The sequence below is a fragment of the Gasterosteus aculeatus genome, chromosome 7, assembly GCF_964276395.1.
Source record: "Gasterosteus aculeatus chromosome 7, fGasAcu3.hap1.1, whole genome shotgun sequence".
NCBI lineage: Eukaryota > Metazoa > Chordata > Actinopteri > Perciformes > Gasterosteidae > Gasterosteus > Gasterosteus aculeatus.
The window spans coordinates 12,390,239-12,415,742 of NC_135694.1; the positions used below are offsets into that span (position 1 = coordinate 12,390,239).

Sequence of the window (25,504 nt, forward strand, 5' to 3'; positions counted from 1 at the left end):
TGGACATTTCATGGGAAATTCTCAGTCAACTAATAACTAGTTGAGTTGATTAGTTGAGCTGGGTTTCTCCACAAGACAAAACTGCCTCTTTAAACGTTTACCAGAGATGTGCCCACAACTTTCATAGACATGTAATTCTGCATGAAGGAAGTTCAGAGAACCACTGAATGACTAAAGAGATCTTAACCGACTAACTGAAGTGCAATAGCCAAAACTGTGAGTTGTGAACTCCAAATACGTCTCTTGTTTTGCCAATGTTTCTAGAAGAATATTTGTAATTATAATGAATTACAGGATTTTTTTTCATCACGTCTATATTTTCAGCAGTAATTTTCTTTTTCTGGCCCAAACGGGCTTCCATAGCTCGTAGAGGGGAACCGCTTGTGTGGATTTCAGTAGGGGGGGCATTGTGCAGTGCCTCCGCTCGTGCGTAATGACACTCCAGCGCAGCTCGGGACCGTTTGCACACAGACGCCTGAGGCGCGTCAGACCGAGCGAAGCTGCGCACCGTGCCAGCCGGATCCATTCAGCGCAATTAGTTCCCATTAACTAGTGAGTCGTCCAGAGCGCGTTCGCCGCTGCTGCTTTTATCCCCGGACCCCTCCAGCCGCGATGATTAATTAGAAAATCCCGCCAGGCTCATCACCCCCCCCCCCCCTCCGACCCCCCCAGCACAGCACGGCACCCAGAGGAGACTTCGAACATGAACCGGATAGGGGTGTCGTTCCTGGACCCTTTGGACGACTACGAGCTGGTCTACAGGATTGGATGCGGTACCTACGGAGATGTGTTCAAGGTGAGTAACAAGATGCCCCCCACCCCCTCCACCCTCACCCCAGACGCGTTAGTTCAGCAGCACGGATTCTGTGCAGTTTCACTTCCTGTCATCAAGGTGGAGAAGTCTGACATATTGTATAATAATGTGTGAGGGGTTGGATCACAGCCTGAGCTACATATGTTCATTATAACAAAAATATGTTTTAGAGCCTTACTATTGTTTAAAGGGATCGCTGGGAAACAGTCAGGGGATAAGAAATACAAAAGTGCGTGTGTGTGAGAAGGAGAAAAAAATCACTGGCAGGTGTTTCTCCAGTCGGTTGCAATAGTTGCGCCACAGGTTCATGTTGTTTTCATACAGGTGGGCAAAATTGGTCAAATCTCCCTAATTTTTTTTCATATTCCAATACTGATATACGTCACGGTGTTTCTAACTATTCCAGAATGGAATACACAAAAATGTCAAATATTCCAGCTTCTCGGATGTCAATGTCATCATGTCAAACAGAGGTCGCACTGGGCTTAAACAAATTGACATGACGGAAAATTTAAAGAAATTATTCAACAAAAAATTATATTCTGAATAAATGGTTCTGGAAATAATCCTTCATGCTGCACTGTATCTGACTACTCGACGCACTTGATGTTAAAATGTTAGATATCACAAAATGTATATTCTCTGAAGGTTAAATGTGCTTCTTGCAGTTTATATTGTAATATCATCTGACTATGTATTGAGTAGAAAACCGTCACCATTGGAGCTTCAGGATGCAAACATCCTGTGAGAGCAAACTGCTTTGGTGCCATGTGCATCCTGCAGAAGCAACACAATGATTAGTATTGTTTCATTTTTTATAGCCTAGATGAGGATCATAGGGGAGCTTTATAAAAAAAAGACCAATGTTTCATCTACGTGCTATGGAAGTCTTTACAAATCCAGTCTTTTTTCTCATTCGAACTCTTCTAGTGTGTCTCCAGTTTATGGTTTTGCGGCCCGTGCATGGCGGGCAGGCGTGCCAAACTGCACGTTGTGTTCTGGGCTGAGCTTCAATCAGCGGTTACAGGAAGTGTTCTGCCTTCATACAGCTGGATGACGTGCAGTAAACAGACTCAGCCCAGATCAAGGACTTTTACTGGTCTGAGCAGGTTCAATTGATATGTAACATATAGTGCATGTATGCTACTTTCTCCACTCTGGTTTGTCCTGTTATCCGCCAGTGGCTACAAGGGAAGCTGTTGAGTGGCATGACCGACTTATGTTTTTGAAAAAAACAACTTGAAAAGTTTTTTGGATCATGTCTTCAGTTGTTATCTCTTAACGCAAATCCCAGAGGTTTCTTTATAATGTTGTTGAGTAGTGCTCATTGTAATGCAGACAAGACCCTCTTCCCTCATGTCACCACCTATTCTCAGTCAAGTGGGCACAGTGGGTCAGGTTGGGTCGGAAGACTACAAGTCTGAAGAGTGAATTCATCTGGAGGAGTGGTTAGCAAAGACGTGAGCGGCTTACCTCTGCTGCAGGCTTATCAGCGGTTGTGTGGGGTTTTGGGTAATGAAGGCGCTGGGGTCTGACAAAGAAGAACAAGTTGTGGATGAATAAAAGACAAATAAAACCTCTCCACCGTCAGTCCAATGTTGTTTATGGGAGATAATCTTGTCTTTAAACTGCGTCACTGGATTCTTTTTGTTTGGAAAATATAACATAAACACAACTTTGTCAAATTATCACCTTGTAAAAGTGCTTCCTCTCTTGAAGCTCTGCTTCTGAGAAGAACATCTGTCTATTTATCTGCTGAATGCTTCCCTCTTCAGAGGTTTAATCAGAAACTTCCCACTGAAAAGAACTGCTCATAGAGTTCAAGTTGATGAGGTCAAAACAGACTGGACATAATCGGGTAAGGATGTGAGTGGTAAAACCCAAACAACGTGCCACAGATGATAAAAAGCTCTTCAGATCTGAGGGGATCTGCACAGATGATTGAGCTACAAGTCCATGTCCACAATCCCAGACTCTTAAGGGCTTCAGGCTGTCCCACTGTCAGATTGTTCATATTCATAATTTACACCCTTTCAAGCCCCTGCAACCTCTCCCCCTCTATTATCTACCAAGTCATTCATCAAACAAGGGACCGCCTCATACATTGTCAATCATCCATTGGTCCAGCTGTCATTCACTTCAAAAACTCTTAACCCAGTTCAAACTCAAATCCAAAAGGCTGTTCCTTCTGTCTCTGGGCAATGTTCATCTAACTTTGACACAGCGTCTCAAAGATTTGAGTCCGTGTGTTTGCTGTGAATGGGACCAGAACTGCGTACAGTGACGCACAATAGCGCATTGTCACTCCCACTGTCACTGCTGGTGGAACTGGAACTGCGGTGGTCAAGGGGGAAGCCTCTGAGCATGTGAGTGTGTGGGGTTTTAACGGATTCTCATTCCACTGCTATTCTTCACAGTAAAGTGGGCTTGATCTTGGCCCATGTCCTCTTATGGCTCTGATTAGAATATTTGTTTGTTGTTCATTTCTGTACCTTAACCTTAAAACCTTCATTTTACCAAAAACATATTTCTACAAGACAATGTATAGTTTTGTTTCATGCTGGCTAATAAGCAAACTATAAATGGATAGCAGCTCTGGTCGGTTGGTCGAATATGTCCCCAGCTATTTGATGTACATCCATCAAACTTGGTGCACACTATTAAGATCCCGAGATAATGAATACCCAGTCTAATTAGAATGGTATCCCTCATAGTGACTTTCTGTCTTTGCAGGTCCTTTCAGCTCTGTGGGCTCAGTAGCATCTTACTAGTTAGCTCATCATTTTTCTTACAGTTCAGGTTCGGTCTCGTTAAAAGGAGTACAGAGTACAAATTTGTTTTTGTTTTCATCAGGTGGACACAAAAAACAACACACATATTGTAACAATCACACAAGAAAGCCGTACAGTTAGCAAACTATAGAAATATGTATATCGCTAACATTTAGCAGTTAATGCCAGACCTTGTAAATCTTTATAAAACTACCTTGAGTAAGTGTTTTGTTGCTTGTGAATTTTTCCTCCCATATGACGAGCCAAAATGGGATGAATAATTTGTTAATTCTCACTTCAGTTATGTTCTTTCCGAGGCCATTCATAGCCCATGCTTTGCTTCTGTATTCAACATGAAATGAGGACTCATTATGAAGAAATTACTAAAAGAAATGACTTTATTTCATAATGGCTCATTTGAGTGCCTGATAGTGAAGTACAGTAAAGCTTCTATTTACAAATTTGTATATTACCTTGAATGAACAGCTGTTATTACAGGCTTGTCGAGGTAAAAATCTTGTCAGAGACGCTACTATCGTTGCAGTTGCAGGAAGCCCTGCTACAGAACAGGAAAGAAAACAGGAAGTGATTGCCGCAGGGCCACAGGTTGTGTTGAGGCGAGCTGCTCATCCCATTGGTGGCTGCCTCATTTTATTGTGACTTTCCAGTCAAAACGCAGTCCATCTGACGTTAGCGCCGTCTGAATCTGGATGACTGATGTTTCCAGGAAGCATTGAGGATGCTGAAAACACCACATAGCTGCTTGGAGACAACACTCACCTTCACCTTTTACATACTACAGTGAAAAACAAATGGGTTCACCCCTTTCACCCTTGGGCAAACTGGTTGGGTTTCCTTTTTTACAGGATTACTTCGACTATGTTTTCACTTCAGTATTGAAACCTCGACTTGCCTGTGACTGCACGCAACTCTCAGTACTCTCCTAAGGCTTGTCTGGGACAAATGGAAGGAAAGCTCTGTCTCCCCAATGCTATTTGTATTGATTTCCATGCTAAGGCAATGGAATCATTAGAGGGTTAAAGGCGAGACGACCGACTGAACTAATCAATTATAAAGATAAGTTCAGTTGCGTGTTATGTCCAGGTTTCCTATCTTGATGGATTAGGCAGAGCTTAAACCAACCTCAAACACATTCTTTATTTGAAAAATGTTGTATGTGATAGATCAAACACTTAGAACATCTGATCCTCACAACTGCACAGATGTTGCTTGCTGCCCTTAACTTGAGGAACTCCATCTGAAAATGTACATACACACGTTACATGCATGTCATATATGTGTATATACATATATATATATATGTTATATGTCATATATATATATATATATATATATGTGTTATATACAGTATACTGTATATGTCATATATATATTTTGACATGAGCAGAAACTTTTGATCAGGGGATCTTTCGTGTCCTACGTTGAGCTCTGCTGTGGGGTCTGCCTTACCCCGGATGACAAAATCAGGATCGAAAAGGCTGGAGGCAAACGAGTTTCCCCTCTGGGGGATTAATAAAGTCTCTGTAATCACAGTATGTGTGGTAAATGTATATTTTTACTCCCTGCTGTGCTGACAAATAACGTATGTTCCCCTTAGAACTTGTGTGTACTATTATAATGTACAAGTTCTTAATTATTTATTTTTCCTGTCCCTTCAGGCTCGTAACATCGGGACGTCTGAACTGGCAGCAATCAAGATTGTCAAGCTAGACCCTGGTTTGTCTCACCTGGCACAACGTTCTCTCAGATGCTTATTTGGAAGACCTCAGATATAGGTCGTGGTTTTGTATTGACCGCTTAGGACAAGACTTTGTTAGATTTGCTTTTAGATCTGAATCAACCATAGTGTGGCATACAATAAGTCGTAATGGTTAATGTTACCAAAATCATTTATACATTTAGATTTTATAAATTTGTTCATTTAGATTTAAAAAAAATATATATGTGTACAGTCACTGGTCCCTGTGGTCATTACTTCTGTCCACTCTGGAAGGTATTTAAGTGTCGGTCAGTCTGCTGAGTCAAATCTGAGGTTTAAGTCAAGACATGGACTTTTTTAGCTCCAAATTTCTAAATTAGGAATAAAATAAAGAAATCTGTACATTCATGGATATACTGATATTAAAGATCACATCATGCTCATCTTCAGGCTCATACATTTATTTCTGTTTTCTACTAAAATATGTTTATATGCTATAATTCTCATACTGTCCATCTGAACATAGCTGCATTTACTCTCTGTCTGAAATTCTCCAATATAGTACCGTTCTCTTTAAGACCAGTCTGCTCTGGCTGCAGAGAAAATCTGAGTAAAAGCATTGACATTTGTTCTCATGATATGTCCTGTCTGTGAATGCTATTTCAGCTTTGTATACCAGGTCTGCCACTAAGCAAACCCTACATGTACTTGTCTATAACTGTGCCTCTAGTAGGAGCACCAACACCAGACTATTGTGAGAGAAAACGGAGACTAAACTTTCTGTCTATCCAGGAGATGACATCACGTCCATCCAGCAGGAGATCACCATGATGAAGGAATGCAAGCACAAAAACATCGTGGCCTACTTCGGCAGCTACCACAGGTGCTGAATGCTTCGATGTCGTCCTTCACAATCCCTAAACTGGAGAATAAGTTCACTGGAGAAACCGTTCATGTCAAACACCAAGATAAAAGGTGTGTGTGTGCTTTCCAGGAACACCAAGCTGTGGATTTGCATGGAGTACTGCGGTGGAGGGTCTCTTCAAGATATTTACCACGGTATAAATACACAAATAATTGTTGAGTTCTGAACACTTGTATTACTTAATATTATCTGCTCGACTAAAACAGGGATAACGTGGCACACATGCTATGTGGCTGAAGGAGTGGAAACGCTTCAGTCTAGTTTCAGTTTTAGAGAGGTCTGCCCAACCAACGAAGGCCTGAGTACAAGCCAACAGCAGGCCGAGGAAAGCGGCTCATGCCTTTTGCTTAAGTGAATTTACCATGTGCTTGTGTTTGTTGCATGCATAGTGTTTATTTCATTAAGGCAGGACTGAAGTGTATATCAAAGTCTGAGTCCCCCGTATATATTCGTACAATGGTTAACTGCTTTGTCAAGCTTTGTCAAAAAGAAAATACTCCATCAATGTGTTACTACATTTCCATTTGTGAAACCTTCTAAAACAATATGATATTTACATCTATACGCTATGTTAATCTGAACATGAGCTGGAAATGAATCTTCTCATCTAAATCTGGAAATTCACGTTCCCCCAAACTGTCAGACTGTAATTACCGGGTTCATCTTGAGACATTTGTATAATTACTGTACACAGGATGTGGAAGGACGATGGGCTCCGAAAAGCTACTTCTCTATTTGTAGAAATGTACCCGCAGGCTCGTTCTCTTTTTCCCTTCTCTATGAGCCGTTAATCAAGCTGTTGTCCTCAGTGACGGGCCCTCTGAAGGAGAAGCAGATAGCGTATGTGTGCAGAGAAACCCTCCAGGTAAGCTTTTTTAATGGGAGAGGCAGCTTGTTGCTCTGGCATCATCAAATGGCTTCAGACGCTCTGCTGACCGAGTGACTGCAAGCCACCGCAGAGCTAATTAGTGTTTAACCTCGCCAGACGCTTACACATACTGTAGAGGTAAAGGCTGCTGCAGCCACACGGGGCCAGCGAGACGGTTTGTTGTTTGGTTTGCGAGAGACCTTCTGCTCTCATTGGATAATCAACAACAAGATCTGAATTAAAAACTAACTAGCTTAACAATATTTATTGTTATTTATAACATTTTTGTGGAAGTTTAACTTTCCTTTAAAGTTTTTGAGCCTTCTTTTCATGAAAGTTATTTGTTTGTCACTGTCCATTTATTATAGTACATAATTTCAACTAATATTAGGTTACGTGCAGGTGATTTTTTTTCTTGTCATTTCCCAGGGTTTGTACCACCTGCATGAAACTGGCAAAATGCACAGAGACATAAAGGTACAGCAGCTTTCCCATTTGTTTTTAAGTCTTTGTTGAGTTTTTGCAGTACAGTATTGACCACGTGGCAGTAATCATGTGAAAACTATTTTGATCACGTGTACGTGTTCTCTTTCTGCAGGGAGCCAACATCCTCTTGACAGAGAGAGGCGATGTGAAACTGGGTCAGTGGACACTCACAAACACACATGTGCACATTGACGTTACCTCTTTGACTTGTTAACTAGGCCGTACATGTTGCATCGTAGCAAGTCGCCTCGTATGTGACTCCGCCTGTCTCTTCTGTTCTAGCTGACTTCGGAGTGGCAGCAGAGATCAGTGCCTCCGTAGCCAAAAGGAAGTCTTTTATCGGGACTCCCTACTGGTAAGATGGATGATTCTCTTTTAATGCGATGGTAATAGCTCAAATGGTTAGTATTTCATATTTAGTCAATCCCACATACTGTTCTGCTGCCCAAAATACTCACTTACGCATCAAATGTCGATTCATCTGCCACTACAGAATACCCCCCAAAAATCTTCCTGATTGGTCAACATTTTAAATAGACTTAGTTCAGCCAATCTCAAGTAAATTGAGAAAGTTAACATGTAACCAAACTGTGTCATATCAGAGGTTGACAACGTTGGTAAGTTAATTTTAAGGCATCAATAAAAGTCCAATGTCCTTTCCAGGAGAGTTTTATCAGATGTTCCTCTCCTCTTCTTCTGTACCTTTTCATGCAGGATGGCTCCGGAGGTGGCTGCCGTCGAGAAGAAAGGTGGCTACAACCACCTGTGTGACATCTGGGCCGTCGGCATCACCGCCATCGAGCTGGCCGAGCTACAGCCACCCATGTTTGACCTCCACCCAATGAGGTAGGTTAGCCACCACCAAAGGGACACGAGCTCTTGTGTTACTAACAGCTTTGCCGCCTGTTGTGTCATTTCAAACAATCTTTCAGGGCGCTGATGTTGATGTCCAAGAGCAGTTTCCAGCCTCCAAGACTAAAGGACAAAAGCAAGTGGTGAGTTTAACCGTCTGTGGTCCCCATGGATGGGTACCAGTTGTCTTCCAATCACATCAATATGTTCTTGATGGACCATTTGTTCCCACTCCGTCGCTCTCTGCAGGTCGGCTGGTTTCCAAAGCTTTGTGAAGATGTCTCTGATTAAAAGCCCCCGTAAACGACCCTCAGCGGAGACGCTGCTGCAGGTTAGTTGCTCTTTATAGCCTCCCATTAACAATTCACCCATCTCTAGCCATGAATCATGCATACACGTCCGTAGAAGATTGATTCTCTTCATGATTGCGCACACAAACTGGGTGATACTAAGGTGTGACTTTTACCTCATGATTCCATATTTAAAAGAGCAATATACAATATTAGGAGCTTTAACGTAGCAGCAAATAACTGCTATGTAAAGAGAGTGTGTCGCTCAGATGCCGCTACGTTCAGAAGCAGTTGAAATACCTATAATACAAAACTACATATAAGAAAAAAACATTAACAAAGCTTTTGGCAATGGTTTACCCTTTTTCATTTAGCGACACATAAATGGAAAAATATAATGCAGCGAATATCAAAAATATATATATATAATTGAGAAAGAAAACATTGTATTCAAAAAAAGTTATAGAACTGAGTAAAAACTGTTTAGCCCAGCAAGAAGTTTTGTGAACAGATTTCTTATTTCTTAATTTATAAACCGTTTATTTAATACAGTTTATTTATTTAAACTAACCAAAAGTATAAACAGCAGAAGATAATTTCTGACGGAAAGTCAGAATATCTTTAATTTAACTGTTTTCGCCTTAAAGTACAGTCTGATCCATGATCACGTCAGTGTTTTGTGAATACACATGCTTCGCCGGGGGCTTCAGCTGATGGCATGCCAGTTTCTCTTTTCAGCTCAGACTTTGGGGAACTGTGACTGTCATTTTTTACCTTTTCTCTGACGTTCTATGGACAAAACAATTAATCAAGCGATCCTACAATGAATCATCATTAATATTAATAGATCAATAATGAATATATCCTGAATCAGAGCGCTGACTCAGAGGTCTGGAACCAGCCTAACAATGCTCCTCCAAAGACTGAAATTCTGACATTTAGGAGGCCCGTCATTGTGGATCTCGAATCACCGTGCATCATACTTTGTTATTTCTCAAAGTCACGATCTGTAACTTGTTTCTCCAGCATCCGTTTGTGACACAGCTCCTGACCCGCAACCTGGTCATTGAGCTGCTGGACACGGCCAACAACCCTGAGCTCCACAGCAGCCACACGCACAGCATGGACGACAACGAGCTGGAGGTCAGTGCTGCGAGGAGGTGGCTCAGGCTTTAAAGCAGTGTGACACGTGTGTGTGCTGTGTGCTCACCCACAAACACGCTTCTGGATGGACTGTTTTATCTGAGCGGTCTGTTGACAGGTTGGGGAAGTGGCTCCTGACAAGATTCAGTCAGCAGGGAAACGCCTGCCTGTAGAGAGGACCCTGTCTGAGGAACAATGTGAGGACAAACACACACACACACACACATTATGTAATATTGAGTTGTTTAGTTTGTGTAAATGAGACAACAGTTCCACCAACTTTTTCCACACACCATAATGCTGTGTCAAGCTAATGTACTGTTAGCATGTTAAAACTACGGTCCACATTATACCCGCTGATCATCAAATTATCACTGTGAAAATGTTAGCATGTTGATGCCCGTTAGCTAAGCTAATAACATGCTGACTCCAATTGTGTAAAACACACAGCTGGCAACCATATTAGGAAAGAAACTGAACATGAGCATTTCCCAAAATGCTGAATCATTACTACAACTCATCTCGTGTTACTTCATGTGCATGTATGGTAGTCTATATTGTTTTTAGGATTGTATTATCATTATATTAATGTCAACAACAGCACAAGAGAACACTAACATTATTGCTGTAAGCGTTTGACATCTAAACGCCAGACATATATTATCGGCAGCCAGTCTTTATGGAGCTCTGCGTCTTGTGCGTGTGAATATATATAATCCATATATAACTTAAACATCGCACAGTAATACCTTGTTTCAATCAGTCTATGCATGCATGCATGTATAAAATACACTGTGTGTCGGTTGTACTTGCTGAAGAGGGGCTTTATTGTCCACCGTGACCCCCAGGATTCAGCGTTGCAATCTCCATAATATGAATGAGGACAAAAGGCTCTCAGTCAGCCTGCTGACGACCGGCATCGTCCTGTAACCCGTCCATACATGTGGGCCGAAGGCTGCGTCAGAGGATGGCACTGAGAACATGCCAGTGGTGTGTGACAGACACTGGTGCTTCTATGCGCTGACTGCACTGACTTCATAGCGCTGCGGGTGCCAGTAGTCTTGTTGTGCTGTAATGGCTTCTGGGGCGACCGTCTGTCTTCACACTCTGCTCAGTACCAAATCATAGATCAACCTGACCTCAACTTCCCCGACAAACAGCGTGCTATTCATAGACGCTCAAGCCACAAACCGTTTGACCAATACAGGTTTTGAAGACCCACACTGTTACTACTGTACTGTAACTAACGGTAGTGTGACTACGACTGCCGATAATTACTACAGATTTGCAATCACCTTTAAACAATTTGTATTTTATATAGCGGAACGTCTTTTACAGCTGTTTAGAGTTTAGACACTTACATCTTCACAAGTGCGGTTTAATTTGTGAAATGATGAAAGTAGTTTTGTAAAAAAACAAACATGTTTGGATAAATATGGTATTGAAACAGTAGCGTATCTGAAGCGCAGCAGCAGACTTTAGTTTAAGACTCAAGAGTCTTCTACAATGCCAGCGCTTGTGTGTTTGGGTGTCCCTTACAGTGGCCTGGTGTTTTGATGACACGCTAGTGCCAGTTTTTAGATTCAGCCGCACTTTTTGTGGGAATGGTATTAGTTTGGTAATAAAAAATATATGGCAAATTAGTGTTTTGGCGTGACCAAAGCTGTTAAAATTTCGCCTGATAAAACAAAGACAAAGGCAAAGCCACACTGCAGGCAACAATAAATAGCAAATAGCAGTGCCACAACAAGGCATCACCATAGTGAAAAGAACTTAAAGCACCGTCCAGAGGGTGATCCGCTTCTCAACAGCAAGGAAAGTAAGGACTTCTAGTATGGAGTTATGAACTTTAAAACAATGATAAACGTGTCATCTATTAATGCAGGCATTCAGAAATACACCGTGAGAGATACAGTAAGGGAGCCGAGACAAGAAGACTACTTCCTCTATCCGGTTCACTTGTTCCCCCATCCTTTGCTGTGCGTGTTCTCTTTACCCACATGAAGATCTGCTTCTTCCTGTTAACCACGTTTCTGTCAAGCATCAGAGAAACAGAAGTGGATCATTCAAATCCAAAGTTCAGATGCTTTAACGACAGCTGCATGTGGATCTGTGCGGCTAGAGGCAAGTGCATGGAGGGTTCAGTCCTCCGAAAAGCACACATGTGCTAAACCAGACTGCACATTAGAATATCATATTATTGCATGATTTCTGGTTACATTAAATAAACTGTAACGTAGTCTCCAATAACGATTTCAAGAGATTATTTATTGTAGAGATTTTTTGATCTGGTAAATCTGAGTGCTTATACAAAACAACATCTAGAAATTACTACAAGAGACACAAAACCGCTACTAAAAGAGGCCAAACCACCTTGACGTGTGTGTCTCTAAGAGGTGGTTGGGCTTTTTGCTAGCCTTTGCCTCGTGGTCCATTGTCTCATAATTCAACCATGCAACAAGACATTGGTATTTTGGAAAAAAATGTCAATGTTTTTTGTTAGCTTGCATGTCAGGGCAGATGTGCTGTTTATTCCGCTTTTAGTTTGTTTCCTTCTGTAAAGTAAATAGCATATTGTATGTTATGAGTCATGGTTGTAAGAATAGTAACACGGATTAGTTCGCGAAGATCTGTGTAACCTCCTGTACACGATAACGACATTAACCACCACAAGGTTATTTTTACCATAGCAGCAAACCATTTTAGTGCACTGAATCAAATTTAAACTGTCACATTATAATTGTCCAATATGTTAGTGTCATGTAATCCACATTGCTTGGCGGTAGTTTTGGGTCAGCAGGTCTGCCCCGGTGCCGGCTCAGTATTGACCTGGGGAGCATGTGTGGTGCATTCTGTGTGAAGCTGTGTGACGTACTCATTGAGTAGCCTTAGTTTTGCCAAGGCAATAGTGCATGAAAGGCCCGGGGTTGTGTGGTAGCCAGTCGGGTTCTGTGTGAATACTGCTCAACACTGGCTTCATTCCCAGCATGTTCTCTTTGCAGTCGACCAGGTGAAGTTTGGGCCTCCACTGAGGAAAGTCACTGAGCCATATCCTGGTTTGGTGAGCAAATCTTTTTTTTTGTGAGATGTATGCTGATGGTATACATAAAAACGACCATGAAATCTGCTTCCCGCCCTTCAGCAGGGCTCCTATGATGATGACTGGAGTCTGTCTGGAGACGAAGACAACTCACCGTAAGCCTCCTTCTGTTTTTTATTCTTAAGAGTCTACTTTCATTCTGAATCTGTAACATTATGGTCTTAAGGTGTTCGGATGTCAGAGGTGGTGAGGCTGCTGTCTTTGAAGCAATCAGTAAAACAGTCGAAAAACTGTGTTCATTTGGATATTTAAAGGGTAACTCAACTGATTTGACATCTCAAAGTGGCTCCAGGTATTACTGCTCAAATGAAAAATGTAGCACTAAACTGAAATTGTCCCCAGAGGAAGCTGTTTGAAGTATGATGTCACATTTGTCATGGTGTCAATTTGGTCCAAAGAGAACATGTTTGAGAAGTAAATAAACATGGAGGTGTGGAGTTAGAAAGAAGTGATCTTCTTCAGCTGCTCCTTTCGGCTATGTTGGCTACTAGAAGTCTAAAACTTTAATATCAGATCAACTTGCCATTGTGGGTCATGGGATCAAAAGGTCAATACTGATTTTAAAGGAATAGTTTGCACTAAACTGTATATGGAACTCACCTCTTGAGATTCTATGCGGTCACACGAAACGGTTTCTACCAAATGGAGAGCCAAACATTAAAAGCATTTCCATACTGGAGTCCAAAGGAAAGAGCCAGAGAGGTTCTACACAAAACATTCCATTCAGTGAAGATCCAAACACAACTATTCAATGCTATCGCTAAGCAAATCATTTCCTGTAAACCGATATATCCACATACATTTGTGGTGCTCACAGCTTCCATATTTAACTGATAAAATACAATTAAATGTGTATCCTTGAGTGTGGCACAAAACATCAGCAGTCTGAGCCTCAGTCCTAATATCCTTGGACTAGAATTGGACCTCTGGTTCCTTCCCCCTCATTGTTGTGGACCGTTCAGCCCCGTAGTCAGATAAACACCAGGTCTTCCTGTTGCAGGAGCCTGTTGGAATGTGTGGAGCAAGCTCTGCAGCTGAGGTAGGCCACATCCATCAACTCCAGCCTCTCCTAACAGCAGTGCCCCCCTCCCACCTCCCGTGAATTCACCTACGAATCAACTTGTTTCTTATGATCGTTTTTATGATTTGAATAAAAGCTAATGCCAAACTACTTTGACATAATCAGTGGGTTTATGTTCCCGCTCCACTAATCCTATTCCAAAAAGTCCTCAGCTTTTTGAGCTTTTGTCTGTCTTTTTTTTGTGGTGTTTTGTAAAGCTGTATGTGTGTGTGTTAACCAACCCATAGCATCTTCAGCATCTGCATTTGTTCTCCAGCTTGTTGCTATGACGCTTGATTTGATTGTTTTCATGGAGCCTGATCATGACATCCTCTTCTTTTTGTCTTTCAGAAGTTTAACCATTAAAAGGACGCCATCTACTGATGTAAGTGCTAACTACACAACTCTACAATGAAGCTGTGGTCCAATTGCACACTGCATACCGGTTCTTTCCATGGGTTTGTGTATGTTTACACAACAAAAATTCCAAATTATACTTACTACAACAGCAAGATGACTCGATAGAAGAGATAAAACACATATTTTATCCATGAATCGGACGACAAAATGCTCCCATTAAAGGTATAGGAAACAAAAATTGTAAATTTGTGGCATTTAACTTCCTCGAAATTTCCTGCTTCAAACATTCTAATGTCACCGATTATAAAGTTTATAATAATTATAAACCCGGGTTCCGGCCTTTGGTGGATTCCACACATTTGGGCCGTGTGAGAAGACTGTGGTAACCAGTTACGGACAACCACAGTCCACATTTAGTCCCCCTGTTTCTTCACATCTTGGAGAGGTCTAGAACCACGACTCATTGCTACCAGCTACTCCGGCGGCTAGTTTTGACTTGCAGTGGAGTGTTGAAACTCGTGTATATTTCCCAATTCTACTAAAAAAATAAAATCTGGCTATTACTTCATGTAAGGCTTCACTCAATTATTTTAATGTTTAATTGAGTGTGGCTGATAACTGAAGTGCTGAAGGTTAAAATACTCAAGTCAAAGAGACACAGTCTTTGTATTTGTAAAAGAAAGACTTGAGTGAGTAAAAGAAAAGATAAATGAGGTCCCTCCTTGCTCACAGTTCACTGTGAGCAACTCTCAAGGACTGAAAAATTATCATACAGTCACATCCGTCAACAGTCATCTACTCATCATCTACTCGCTACCGATTTCCCTGTATACAGTATTAGTCTCACGAAGCGCAGTATCGACTAATCCCTGCAGGAATCCAGGGATGCAGGAGATGCAGCTTCATCCGTAGTGGACTAGATCATGACTGTAACACAAGAAGGGTTAACGTAGACAAGAATGCACTTTTCCATTGTGAAAAAATACTGACAAACCCGTTGGTGAGAGGGTTGTCGTCGCATTAGTCGTCAGCTAGCTGCTGGTTCAAGCTGTCAGTGGGGCTGGTGCTCTGGTCACCAAGCCACCGGGAGCTGTGTTGTGTTGTTGAGATGATCGCACAACAAACAGATCCAAACATTTTGCAGAAGCTACCGTTTCCAGCTAACATCATGTCTAAAGCCACTTTATTATTCTAGATCATGAGTCTCATTTCATCCAATGACTCATGCAGGTCTTCATTTGTAGCACCTGTTATTAAATGCAGTTTTATCCAATCAACATTTTATTATTATCCACAAATTCAGCTGTGATCTGATTCTGGAATTCAATCTCATCTGGCACCCTCCAAGTTCTTGCTGTCGCATGTCGGGAAATATGTTGTTTAAACTTGTGAGTTGCATAGATATTAAGTAATTAAAATGTAATTGCAAAAGGTGGAAATGGAAAAGTGAGGTAATATGTACTTATTTTAGGAATAAAAAAATATTATTTTAGAGTTTATACAGTACCAATTAAAAGTGCGGTCACACCTTCTCATTGAATGGAATGAGGTGTGGACACTAGCGGAGCTGTGGATCAAACTGCAGACCCTTTGTTTGAAGGACTACCATGTTCTACCACTGAGCCATGTGGTGGCAATTTGACCGAATAAAGGGGACCCAAAGAGAATTTTGTCTTTAGATCTTTAATAGACTTCTGCCCAGAAGGGCCAAGCCGAACAGTACACAATCAAGCACTTGCTCCGGAATCCGTACCGAAAGCATCCTAGCCAGAGTTGTATATGCATCAAGACAATAAATAAATACAGTCAACAGAGTCATAATGAATTAATACAGACATGTACAGAGAGGGGTTTGTCAGTCTGTGGGACTATGGGGATTTTTATGAGTAAGATGTTTGGCAGAGGAAGAGTTCTGAGGGCAAGTTCTATTAAACATGTGATTTGTATGAGTAAGATGCACACAGTCTAACAACTAGTTGATAAGCTTCTTTGGCAAAGGTTCGATGGGAGACACATTCAGTTCAGCAGCTGTGTATCGTGTCCCTCAGATGACAAGGGGTCAGCTAAACATTACATGTCATCAAACATATTTGAACATTTATGAATGTTTCTTGTCTCTGGAGCTTTGGGGGGGATAGACCAATATATTGGCGATGCCATCACTATGGCTATGCCTTTTTTAGCAAACAAAGATTGCATATTGATGATGCAGAAAGTTATCCTGAGAGTTAGGTAGGATCAATGCAAAGTTGAGGTGGATCTGCTACACCTATCAGCATTACAATGTCATATGTTACATGTTATACACTTCATAGGATTAGTGTGCAGTATGCAATTGACTTGCATGGCTAGACAACAAGTTGACCCCATTGTCTCTTCAAAGTTATTCATGTCTTTTGTTATTCTTTTTTCAGGGAGGTAGGAAGAGCGGTTTATTCAGTCCGTCCACTGCATCTCTGCCGGCCTTTAGGTCTTTAATACCAAACACCGAGGACAGCGACCTGACAATGAGACCCAGCTGCACACTGGGCCCTGACGCTGCCGTCATTGCTGACCCCACCTCAACAACAGGTACAACACGCCACTAGACCCCATCAAAGCTCATAATTGATCTACTGTTGGCTTTTCAGTTACTACAAAAAAACTGCTTTGTGGTTAGCTGGGCGTCAGCTGTTTGTTTGACTTTATTCAAGGCTGTGTGACCCAAGACCACAAGCAAGTGTGAGGCCACCGATGGTTTCTTTGATGTCTGATAACTCAATATCAGCAAATGAGGTGTATTGATAGTGAATCTAATAGCCCACTTTCTCTGGCGACCAGGTAAATACCACAAGCGTGATAGGTGCCACCAAAAAGGACTAAAGCGAGGACTAACGTTAAGTCAAAAGTAGGGCTGGGTAACCTTTTAAAATTGACGTTGCCACTAACGATACCACCACCTTTTGAATTTATTTGGCATCAATTCAAAAGGTGGTGGTATCGTTAGTACTTCATTAGAGTACTTCATTTTGTACTTTCTTTCTGCTTCAGCTGTTTGGGTATCACGCTGGCTAGCTTATTGCAGCCACTATGCACTGCGCTCACACAACAGCGCGGTAACAGTGAAAAATTCCGCCCCAACAGTAAGAGGGCACAATTTGACATCAGCATTACCAGCTGACCGCTATGGCCCTTGATTTAGGAGCAGTTGCAAGTATTGGTTACAGATATCTAGCTCTAAAATAACAATCCCTTCCCCTTGCTCTCTCCGAGGGTTGGCCAGGTGCTCGGCCACACACGACATCAGTGAGCGCTGCAGCGGCCCGTGCCCGCCGGAGGGGGGCGCTGCAGCGGCAGAGAAGAAGAAGGTTGCCACCGTTTGCTCTACGAAAAGAGAGACGCCACTCTCACCCGAATGGAGCACACTGAGGAAAAAGGCAGAGGACGCTGTGAGTTAAAGCCAAACATCTGTCTCTCATATTAGTCGGAAACCTCACTGAGCTTGTGTGATTTGCTAACATAATAACTTCCTAATGTCTGTCTAATGGTGACGAATCATGCAACCACCACACAACGTGTCGATTGTCTGTTTGATGTATAGGTTTTATCATCCCTTGTGTTTTGTTATGTGTAACCTTTGACATTTTAGAGGGCTGATTGTCATGGACTTCCTCCTACCCCTCAAGTCCATGTAAGTGTGAAATTTAACAGCATTTAAAGCTAAAAGCTAACCAATGGCAACTCCCCGATGACTAACAAGATAAGCCTCCTTGCATGGCAGGGGAACAAATAATCCAGCTGATGTATCGCTGCACCTTTCCAGAAAATACTTGAGTGTCTTTTGTTTCAGTTTATAAGCATCTTAAGGGGTATTTTGTGTCTTGCTGTTGTCGAAGTCGCCAATGTGTAACGCAGACTATGTAACTTTGAATGCTTTACATAATAATGTAACAATAATACGTGCCGCTTTTGTTCCAATGGATGTAATTTTGAAATCAATCACTTTAACGATGTCAGACCAATGGTGAATCAGTTGTTGTGCTGGTTCTGTAGATGGGAGCGTGTTTCTCCAAGGTCTTCAACGGTTGTCCTCTTAGAATCCACTGTGCCGTCACATGGGTTTTACCCAAAACAAGAGGTACGACAATAAGGTCTCTCAAGTCAATATCATTGCTCCACGTTTATATTTTGGTCTTTGTGTCGCGATGAAGGTAATAATATTTTCCCCTCAACAAACCCTTTTCCTTCTTAGATCAGTACCTTATTCTTGGGGCAGAGGAGGGCATCTACTCACTGAACCTGAATGAACTTCACGAAGACACACTAGAGAAGGTAAGAAAAGGGCAGATCCCTGTATTTACCATTCATTTCCTATTTTCTTCTACTGGGTTGAGTCATCACAATTATCTTACACTGTACATTTACTTATTAGCCAGAGAGCCTAATTTCCATCTGCTGTCCCCGTCCAGATGTTTCTAAGGCAGCCTAAAAGAAAACAATCTCAAAAGTAAATATTATTAAAATTTATAGACAAACGGAAAATAACGCATAGACAAAACTACTCGGCAAAAGAAAGAAAAGTGTACGACAACACATCCAGCGCAACCATAACAGGCCGCAGCATGTGTCAGGCATAAATAAGCGTTCGTACAAACCTACAGTAAAAGCAAATGTGCATAAAAAGAAAAAATAGCAACACGGAGCAAGACAAAATGTACATGTAGGTGAATCAAACAGGCAGGACAGACAGCACAGATAGAGCGTGTTGGGCTGCCTCTTGTTGAGTGCGGGGGTCTTTTTTTACCTTTTCATTGAAGTGGTTCTGTTGGCTTCCAATACACACTGGGTTGGTTTGCTTTAAGTGCAAATGCCAGCAACAAGTCTGCGAACACGGTTCTCTGTCAGGAAATGATTGTGTGGGAGCCAGCTGATGCTTCAAGTGGGGCCGACCGATAACTCACTCGGTTGGATAAATTATATCGTGATCAAATCAATAATCCAGATATCGTGATAAACAACTGACTACCACAAGCACGTACAAACTCTGGTAAAATCTGATTATTTCCCACTAAATTCCGCATTAAATAAAAATATAAACCGCACTTTAAATTTGCCGCGAATGTAATTCACATGAAGATAGGTTATGAGATATTAATTTACCTATTTTTTGGTTTGATGAATTCAAAGGGATTGTTCTGTGCGTTTTTTCTTTTTTCCCATAGCTGCTACCTCAGCGATGCACATGGCTGTATGTCATGAACAACGTGCTGATGTCCGTATCAGGTAGAAAATCTCTTCAGATGAAACATGGATTTGTCAAAGATTCACTTGCTCACAGAATGTATCTGTCCCATAGGGAAGTCCTCCCAGCTTTACTCCCACAGTCTGACCGCTCTGTTCGAACAGAGAGGTCACCTGCAGAAGAAACACGGCAGTCTGTCGCTCAGCACCAGCCGCTTCACCGAGAGGATCAGCTCCAGGTGGGACTTGACATCCGGTGCACAGCTGTGGTCACTCAATGATACTTTAATTATGTGACTTAATATGCTCTTACTAATATTCTCTCTGAAGTCACAGAAAGTTTGCCACGTCTGTGAAGATCCCCGACACTAAAGGCTGCAGGAGATGTAGTGTAGGTAGGTGAAGAACACTTCCCTCTGCACGCTCTGTGTGTTTATACAGCAACACGCTCCCAACCTTTCTACTGTATCTCTCTCAGCACGAAACCCGTACACAGACAGCACCTTTCTATGTGGGGCTGTTCCATCGGGCCTAGTCCTTCTTCTGTGGTATGAGCCCCTGCAGAAGTTCATGCAACTAAAGGTTTGTAAAGGTATCTTAAAAATAATATCGTGCTTTATGTGTTTTTGATACAGGGCTTGTTGCAAGGGTTTTATAGTAAATATCAGCTCTGGCAATGTTTGTGTTTTAAAAGGGCCATGTGTTTATTGCGACCAGAAAGAACAAGATCAACAGGATGTGAAGAGGTTACAGTGTTATGTCAAACACATCTATGTATTGTGTTGCAGAGGTATCTACTGAAATGACATGCTAACCAGCTTGCCTCGCTCTGTCCTGTCTAGGCAGCAACCTCAGGTTCAGCCGAGTAAAGATGATGCGTGAAGTGATGATGAAGTGTCTTCTGTCTGACTCTTCTTCTCCCTTTGTAAACATTAGTTTATGGTTTCAATTTAGACAATCTGAAATAGACAATAAAGCTGAGTATTTTTAGGGCAGCCTTACTATGATTAAAAGTGAGCTGTCACTACATTCTAAATATGGTGAAAAAAAACAACATGGCGATGGCCGTAATCCAAGATGGTGATGTGGAAATCGCCTAATTCTAGGCATCATAACATCAGTCCACAAACCAATGGGTCACATATCACCATGACTACATATATGGTCTGACCATATTACAATGGAAACTCCTTTCTTCCTTCTGTTCATTTTCAGGCACAGTTTGCTGTGTTTTGTTAATTGTTTCAGTAAAGAATCCTGGTCAGACATTGACTGCCTGTGCTGTTGTGTCACCCTTTCCTGCTTTCAAATCCCCAAATGAATCCATTTGTAGTACGATGTCAACTGCCTCCTCCTCTTTGTGTTGCCATGTGTTTGCCCCCTGCAGCACATTGCGATGAGGCTGCCGGACTCTCTGCCCATATTTGAGCTGCTGGTTTCGGTGTCAGACGAGTTCCCTCAGCTGTGCGTCGGGGTGAGATACTTCAGCAACGAAAAGCAACCAATCAGCGAGCAACTCAAGTTTGATATTATAGAGCTGAACAGCGCGACCATTTCAGCACCAGGTAGGGTGGACTGTTTCCTCCTTCTTCTCCAGGGCCCAGCTTTAAGCTTCCACTCAACTCTCTTGTTTGGTCTGCAGACAGCGGAGCCCTCGGGGCAGTGCAGGTTACCCAGATGGACAGAGACACTGTTCTCATCGCATTAGAACGTGAGTGATCTCAACACATGTTCCAAATTCACCTGCCATCTTTCATGCCCGGTCTAACGTAGCGCATCTCAATGGACAGGAACTGTGAAGATCGTAAACCTGCAAGGGCTTCCAACCAAAGAGCTAGCCGCTGAAATGCTCTTCGACTTCCCCATCGAAACTCTAGGTAGAAAAATCATGTGATAAACACTGTGAGGGATGTGTGCTGCTGGCAGCTGGCTAATGTCAAGTATTCTATCAGTCTGCTTGCAGGATAGTGTGCTGGCTTTCTGGAAGCATGGGCTCAAAGGGATGAATTTTCATTCAAATGAGGTGATTAGCTTCAAGATTTGCATCGTGCTGAGCGGATGTCCTGGTACCTTTAGTACACCACCGCTCTGTTTGTTATGCATTCCTATAATAATGTAATTTTTTATCTGCAGGTGACTCAAGAAATTACAGATCAGAGTCGAGCATTCCAAGTCTTGGGGACAAACAGGTTATTTTTCTGACTATACACTTCTTCACTCAAACAATACTAGTCATTTTGGCTCATGGAGTTTTCTGCCCAATGAAGCTGAGAATAAAAAAACTGCCTAACCCAGCTTTAGTAAGGTACATTCAACGGGAGAATTAAAGTTGTAGTAATTGATATGAATAAACTCTCAGGCTTAAAAAAAAATTGGTATTTCAGTTTAACATTTTCTTAGTTGGAGAACATTTTGGTGCATCCAATCTGTTTGTCTTCTCTTACCCATAAACGCAAAGGGTGAGGATAAGCTCATAACGTCTTGGACAGACAACTTTACTGTTGTAATTAAGACTTCTTGATGGTAATTCCAGAAAGCATGTGTTCGCTTCTCTTTTAAAAGTAACATTGTGAGATGTATCATTTTTTTATGCCCTCAAATCAGAGATGTAGGTACTGTATGCTAGCATAAAATAACGTTTGTTGGTTCATTGACTTCTTACAGGGACATCATCCTTCAGAGCACACCTACAGATGACCCCTCGGCACTCAGCAATCTGTACATCCTGACCGGACATGAAAGCAGTTACTGATGGAGAACCACTGGTCAACCTTTTCAAAAGTCCCACTGACGACTAATGCGGATCTATTTCCCTGTGGTGGAGGAACCAAGCTGCAGCAGAAACCAGCCCCGACTCTGTGCGCGTTACGAATTCAGTGACCTATCCAGACTCAAACTGTCAGTGGTCCAGGACAAGAGACGTGTTTCTAACGTTGACAGATTCAAACTGCAGAAGCCATTGTTTTCATGTTAAAACAACTTTTCTCTTCCTAGGTTGAATCCCAATGAGATTGCTCGTGGAGCACATTTCCATTCCTAATATTGAGATGTACTTCGGTCAGACTGTAGAAAAACTGGAAATAATATCTGTAACAGAACCCAAACGTTTGTGAACCGTTGTTTTGAAGCCTTCCTTCGTTTGCTGTCGCTTTCTCAGTCACTGGAACCGGGAGTTTGTGATAGGCTGAGGCTGTCTGTCAATCAATCACACGAATCTACCTTAAAATCTCATTAAAGTGATCTCACGAAAGCCACAAAGATGCCCTGTGGAGAAAGTAAAACAAAGTTTGAGCTAAAGTAAGAAAGTTGTGAAATGATGTAAATGCTCCAAAGTTGTAAACATAGAAATCGGTCTTCTACTCTTCATTCCATCTGATATGACTGGAATGCAGCATCAAGGAGCTACGGAAGACTGGGTGGGCCACATGTGAAAGGTTAATTGGAGTTGAAAGTGGGGATCCTGATCCTGTTACCTGATATACGATGGACCATATAGAGAATTTGCCTTTTTTGGTCTGCTGTCCTCAGTTTATAGTGAGAATTATAATACCCCATTTAGTGGATTAAATATATCCCACAACGATCATAGAAAACAGTAGTCACTTAACAGGCAGTGGATGGTGTGCCATTACGCATTGTCTGTGATGAAGGGAGATGAACATCACATCTGATACAAATCTTTGCAAACATCAAGTATTTAGTATTTATTAAATAAGCGTATTTCACCCTGCTTTGCCACTGAGCCACAGTCTTCCTAAATAATTATATTACTAAAGTCTTTCAACTCAGAACTCAAATATATATATTTCAGATGTGGCCCTAATCCCTCTCCGTAGCAAGCCGAAGGAGCACTAAGGGAACCGTACATATGAGATGTTTTTACCTGCATAATGTGGTTTATTTTTAAATGGAACTCGAGTGGTGTTCAGGTTCTTTGGGAGTCGCCTGTACAGTAGTAGCAGATACCCATCCATCTTAAAGTATTAAGAGAAAATACAATACACAATACAGTAGAAGCTAGTTTAAAAGAGGATTCCATACTGCTCACCATGAAACACATTGTGATTCTTAGTTTTAATATTACAAAGAGTGTCTGCCAAATCCCATTTAAATGTTTTTAAGTGAATGTGCCGCCATGTTGAGAGCCTTATTTGTGAACTTGACGGGTCCTTTTGTTGCCTTCAGTTACCCTTTAGAGCCAACCCACTGTGTTCTCCCTTTGCTTTATTATTAATTCAACTTAAACATAAATGTACAGTTGATCACATCATATGCCAGAGAAAAGGAAAGCTATTCAAGTGTCCTAGTGTGACTAAAATGTAAATTCCACTACATAGTTTTGTGTGTAATGATCGTGTTATTTATGAAAAGGGAGCTGTACAAGTAACACTCACCTTTCACAGAGAGATACTTGAAAGACATAATATGCCTCTGGCTTTTTTAAGATATTGTTTATATAGTAGATCACAATACTGTATGCCTTTACAGTATGGAAGGGTTGTGAAATTCACAATAAAGGTTTTAATATCCCTTCAAGCTTAGGAATATGTTTCATTGTCTTTACAAAGATTTACTTGCAGCCTCAACAGAGGTTTAGTCAACTGTCAGAATACAGTCACGCTGAAATCTTTATTTACCATTTCCAAACAGAAAAAAGTCTCATGATCTTTATTATATGTACTTTGAGAATTACATGTAAGAGTAGTTTTACAAGCCTTTGTAAATGTAATATTTACTCCATATGTTTTGCTGTCAAGAACTCAAAAGTATATTTGAGGCCACAAACACACAAAAAACTACTTTCAGGAAATACTTGTGTTCTTTGCTTAGATATTTGCAGGGAACTGAAACCTTTTCTAGGCTCGGCGGTTTGTTAGTGACACACTATACGCTTTACTTACGACTTACAATTCACTGAATATACGTTCAATAAAGTTACTGAATGAAGCAGTACTTCATTAGAATAAACGATCTATAAGTATTACATTGTTTGAAATGAGATGTTCTTATTTCAAGCTTCAGTTCAAGGTAAATATTATTTCCTCTTTTTATTGTTGACATTATGTTACGCTTGTAATTGGGAGATGACCCAAAATTTTCAAAATAAAACATTTTTCCTAAAATTAGCAAAATTAAAAAACTTTACGTTATTTACTCTGCGATCCGGTGCCAAATGACGGACCGGTAGTGTACTAAGGGACCAAGGCTAGCAGGCCTTCAGTCGTTAAATGACAGGTAAATTGCAGCTGGATTGCCCAAGCTAGTTTCCGGTCGCCTCCATGGGTACCCCTGCTCTGCTCGAGGGGGGTGCTGGACTCGGTCACATTGAAGAAATTGAAGAAAAGGTGGTTTCAAACCTATTATATTAATTCTAACACATTATATGACACTACTTGGTGGTTTAAGAAAACAAAGGTTCGAAAAGAAAAAGCACCCCGACAGTCATTGTTTGCGCAAGCCTCGTTATCGCTCTCCATCTTTTAACATGTTTATGTGGGCAAAGGTCAGTCCCGTGGTATAGGTCAAATTTATTATCAGAAACCACGTTGTGAGGTGTGAGTTGTGTCACTACCACCCTGTTTGTCACCAACTGTGCTCCTTCCGGTGTGGTCAAGTTTTATCTTTTGTTGGTGACTCCCCTCAAGTTCTTATCTCTTTAAAACTGCCCTCGCTAGGATTTCTCTTTCCAACTATAGTTTTCTTTACTCCAGTATGTATTACCATGAGTCCCCCACTCGGTTCCTCTCCTTACACCTACTGCTTAGAAGTTCTTCTAATGTAAATGCAACTAGGACTGGGTTCAAGCATTTATTAGGTTACACTTTAAGCAGATAAGCTATTGAATGTAATTTTACATAGGAATCTATATAAAATTACAAAAAAACTCTTGCATCA

The 25,504-nt window shown here is 41.5% G+C and overlaps 1 protein-coding gene across 9 annotated transcripts; it reads left to right on the forward strand.

Moving 5' to 3' along the window:
• Nucleotides 1-409: 409 nt before the first annotated feature.
• Nucleotides 410-24,145, forward strand: map4k2 (mitogen-activated protein kinase kinase kinase kinase 2). 9 transcript variants are annotated; one of them, XM_040179726.2, is made up of 32 exons: nucleotides 410-796; nucleotides 5,265-5,322; nucleotides 6,098-6,188; nucleotides 6,300-6,364; nucleotides 7,040-7,095; nucleotides 7,528-7,575; nucleotides 7,697-7,739; nucleotides 7,867-7,939; nucleotides 8,299-8,430; nucleotides 8,517-8,579; nucleotides 8,686-8,767; nucleotides 9,753-9,869; nucleotides 9,988-10,066; nucleotides 12,872-12,930; nucleotides 13,012-13,064; nucleotides 13,970-14,008; nucleotides 14,381-14,414; nucleotides 16,804-16,960; nucleotides 17,642-17,817; nucleotides 18,018-18,059; nucleotides 18,422-18,506; nucleotides 18,621-18,700; nucleotides 19,591-19,651; nucleotides 19,725-19,848; nucleotides 19,940-20,004; nucleotides 20,088-20,191; nucleotides 20,997-21,174; nucleotides 21,252-21,320; nucleotides 21,400-21,486; nucleotides 21,562-21,632; nucleotides 21,743-21,798; nucleotides 22,274-24,145. In XM_040179726.2, the coding sequence occupies exons 1-32, from the start codon at nucleotides 704-706 to the stop codon at nucleotides 22,359-22,361; spliced, it is 2,628 nt and encodes an 875-aa protein (XP_040035660.2). In that variant the 5' UTR covers nucleotides 410-703; the 3' UTR covers nucleotides 22,362-24,145. The 9 variants fall into 9 exon arrangements, with proteins under 9 accessions (XP_040035660.2, XP_040035662.2, XP_040035661.2 ...); XM_040179728.2 differs by having other exon boundaries at nucleotides 19,946-20,004; XM_040179727.2 differs by having other exon boundaries at nucleotides 13,015-13,064.
• Nucleotides 24,146-25,504: the final 1,359 nt, after the last annotated feature.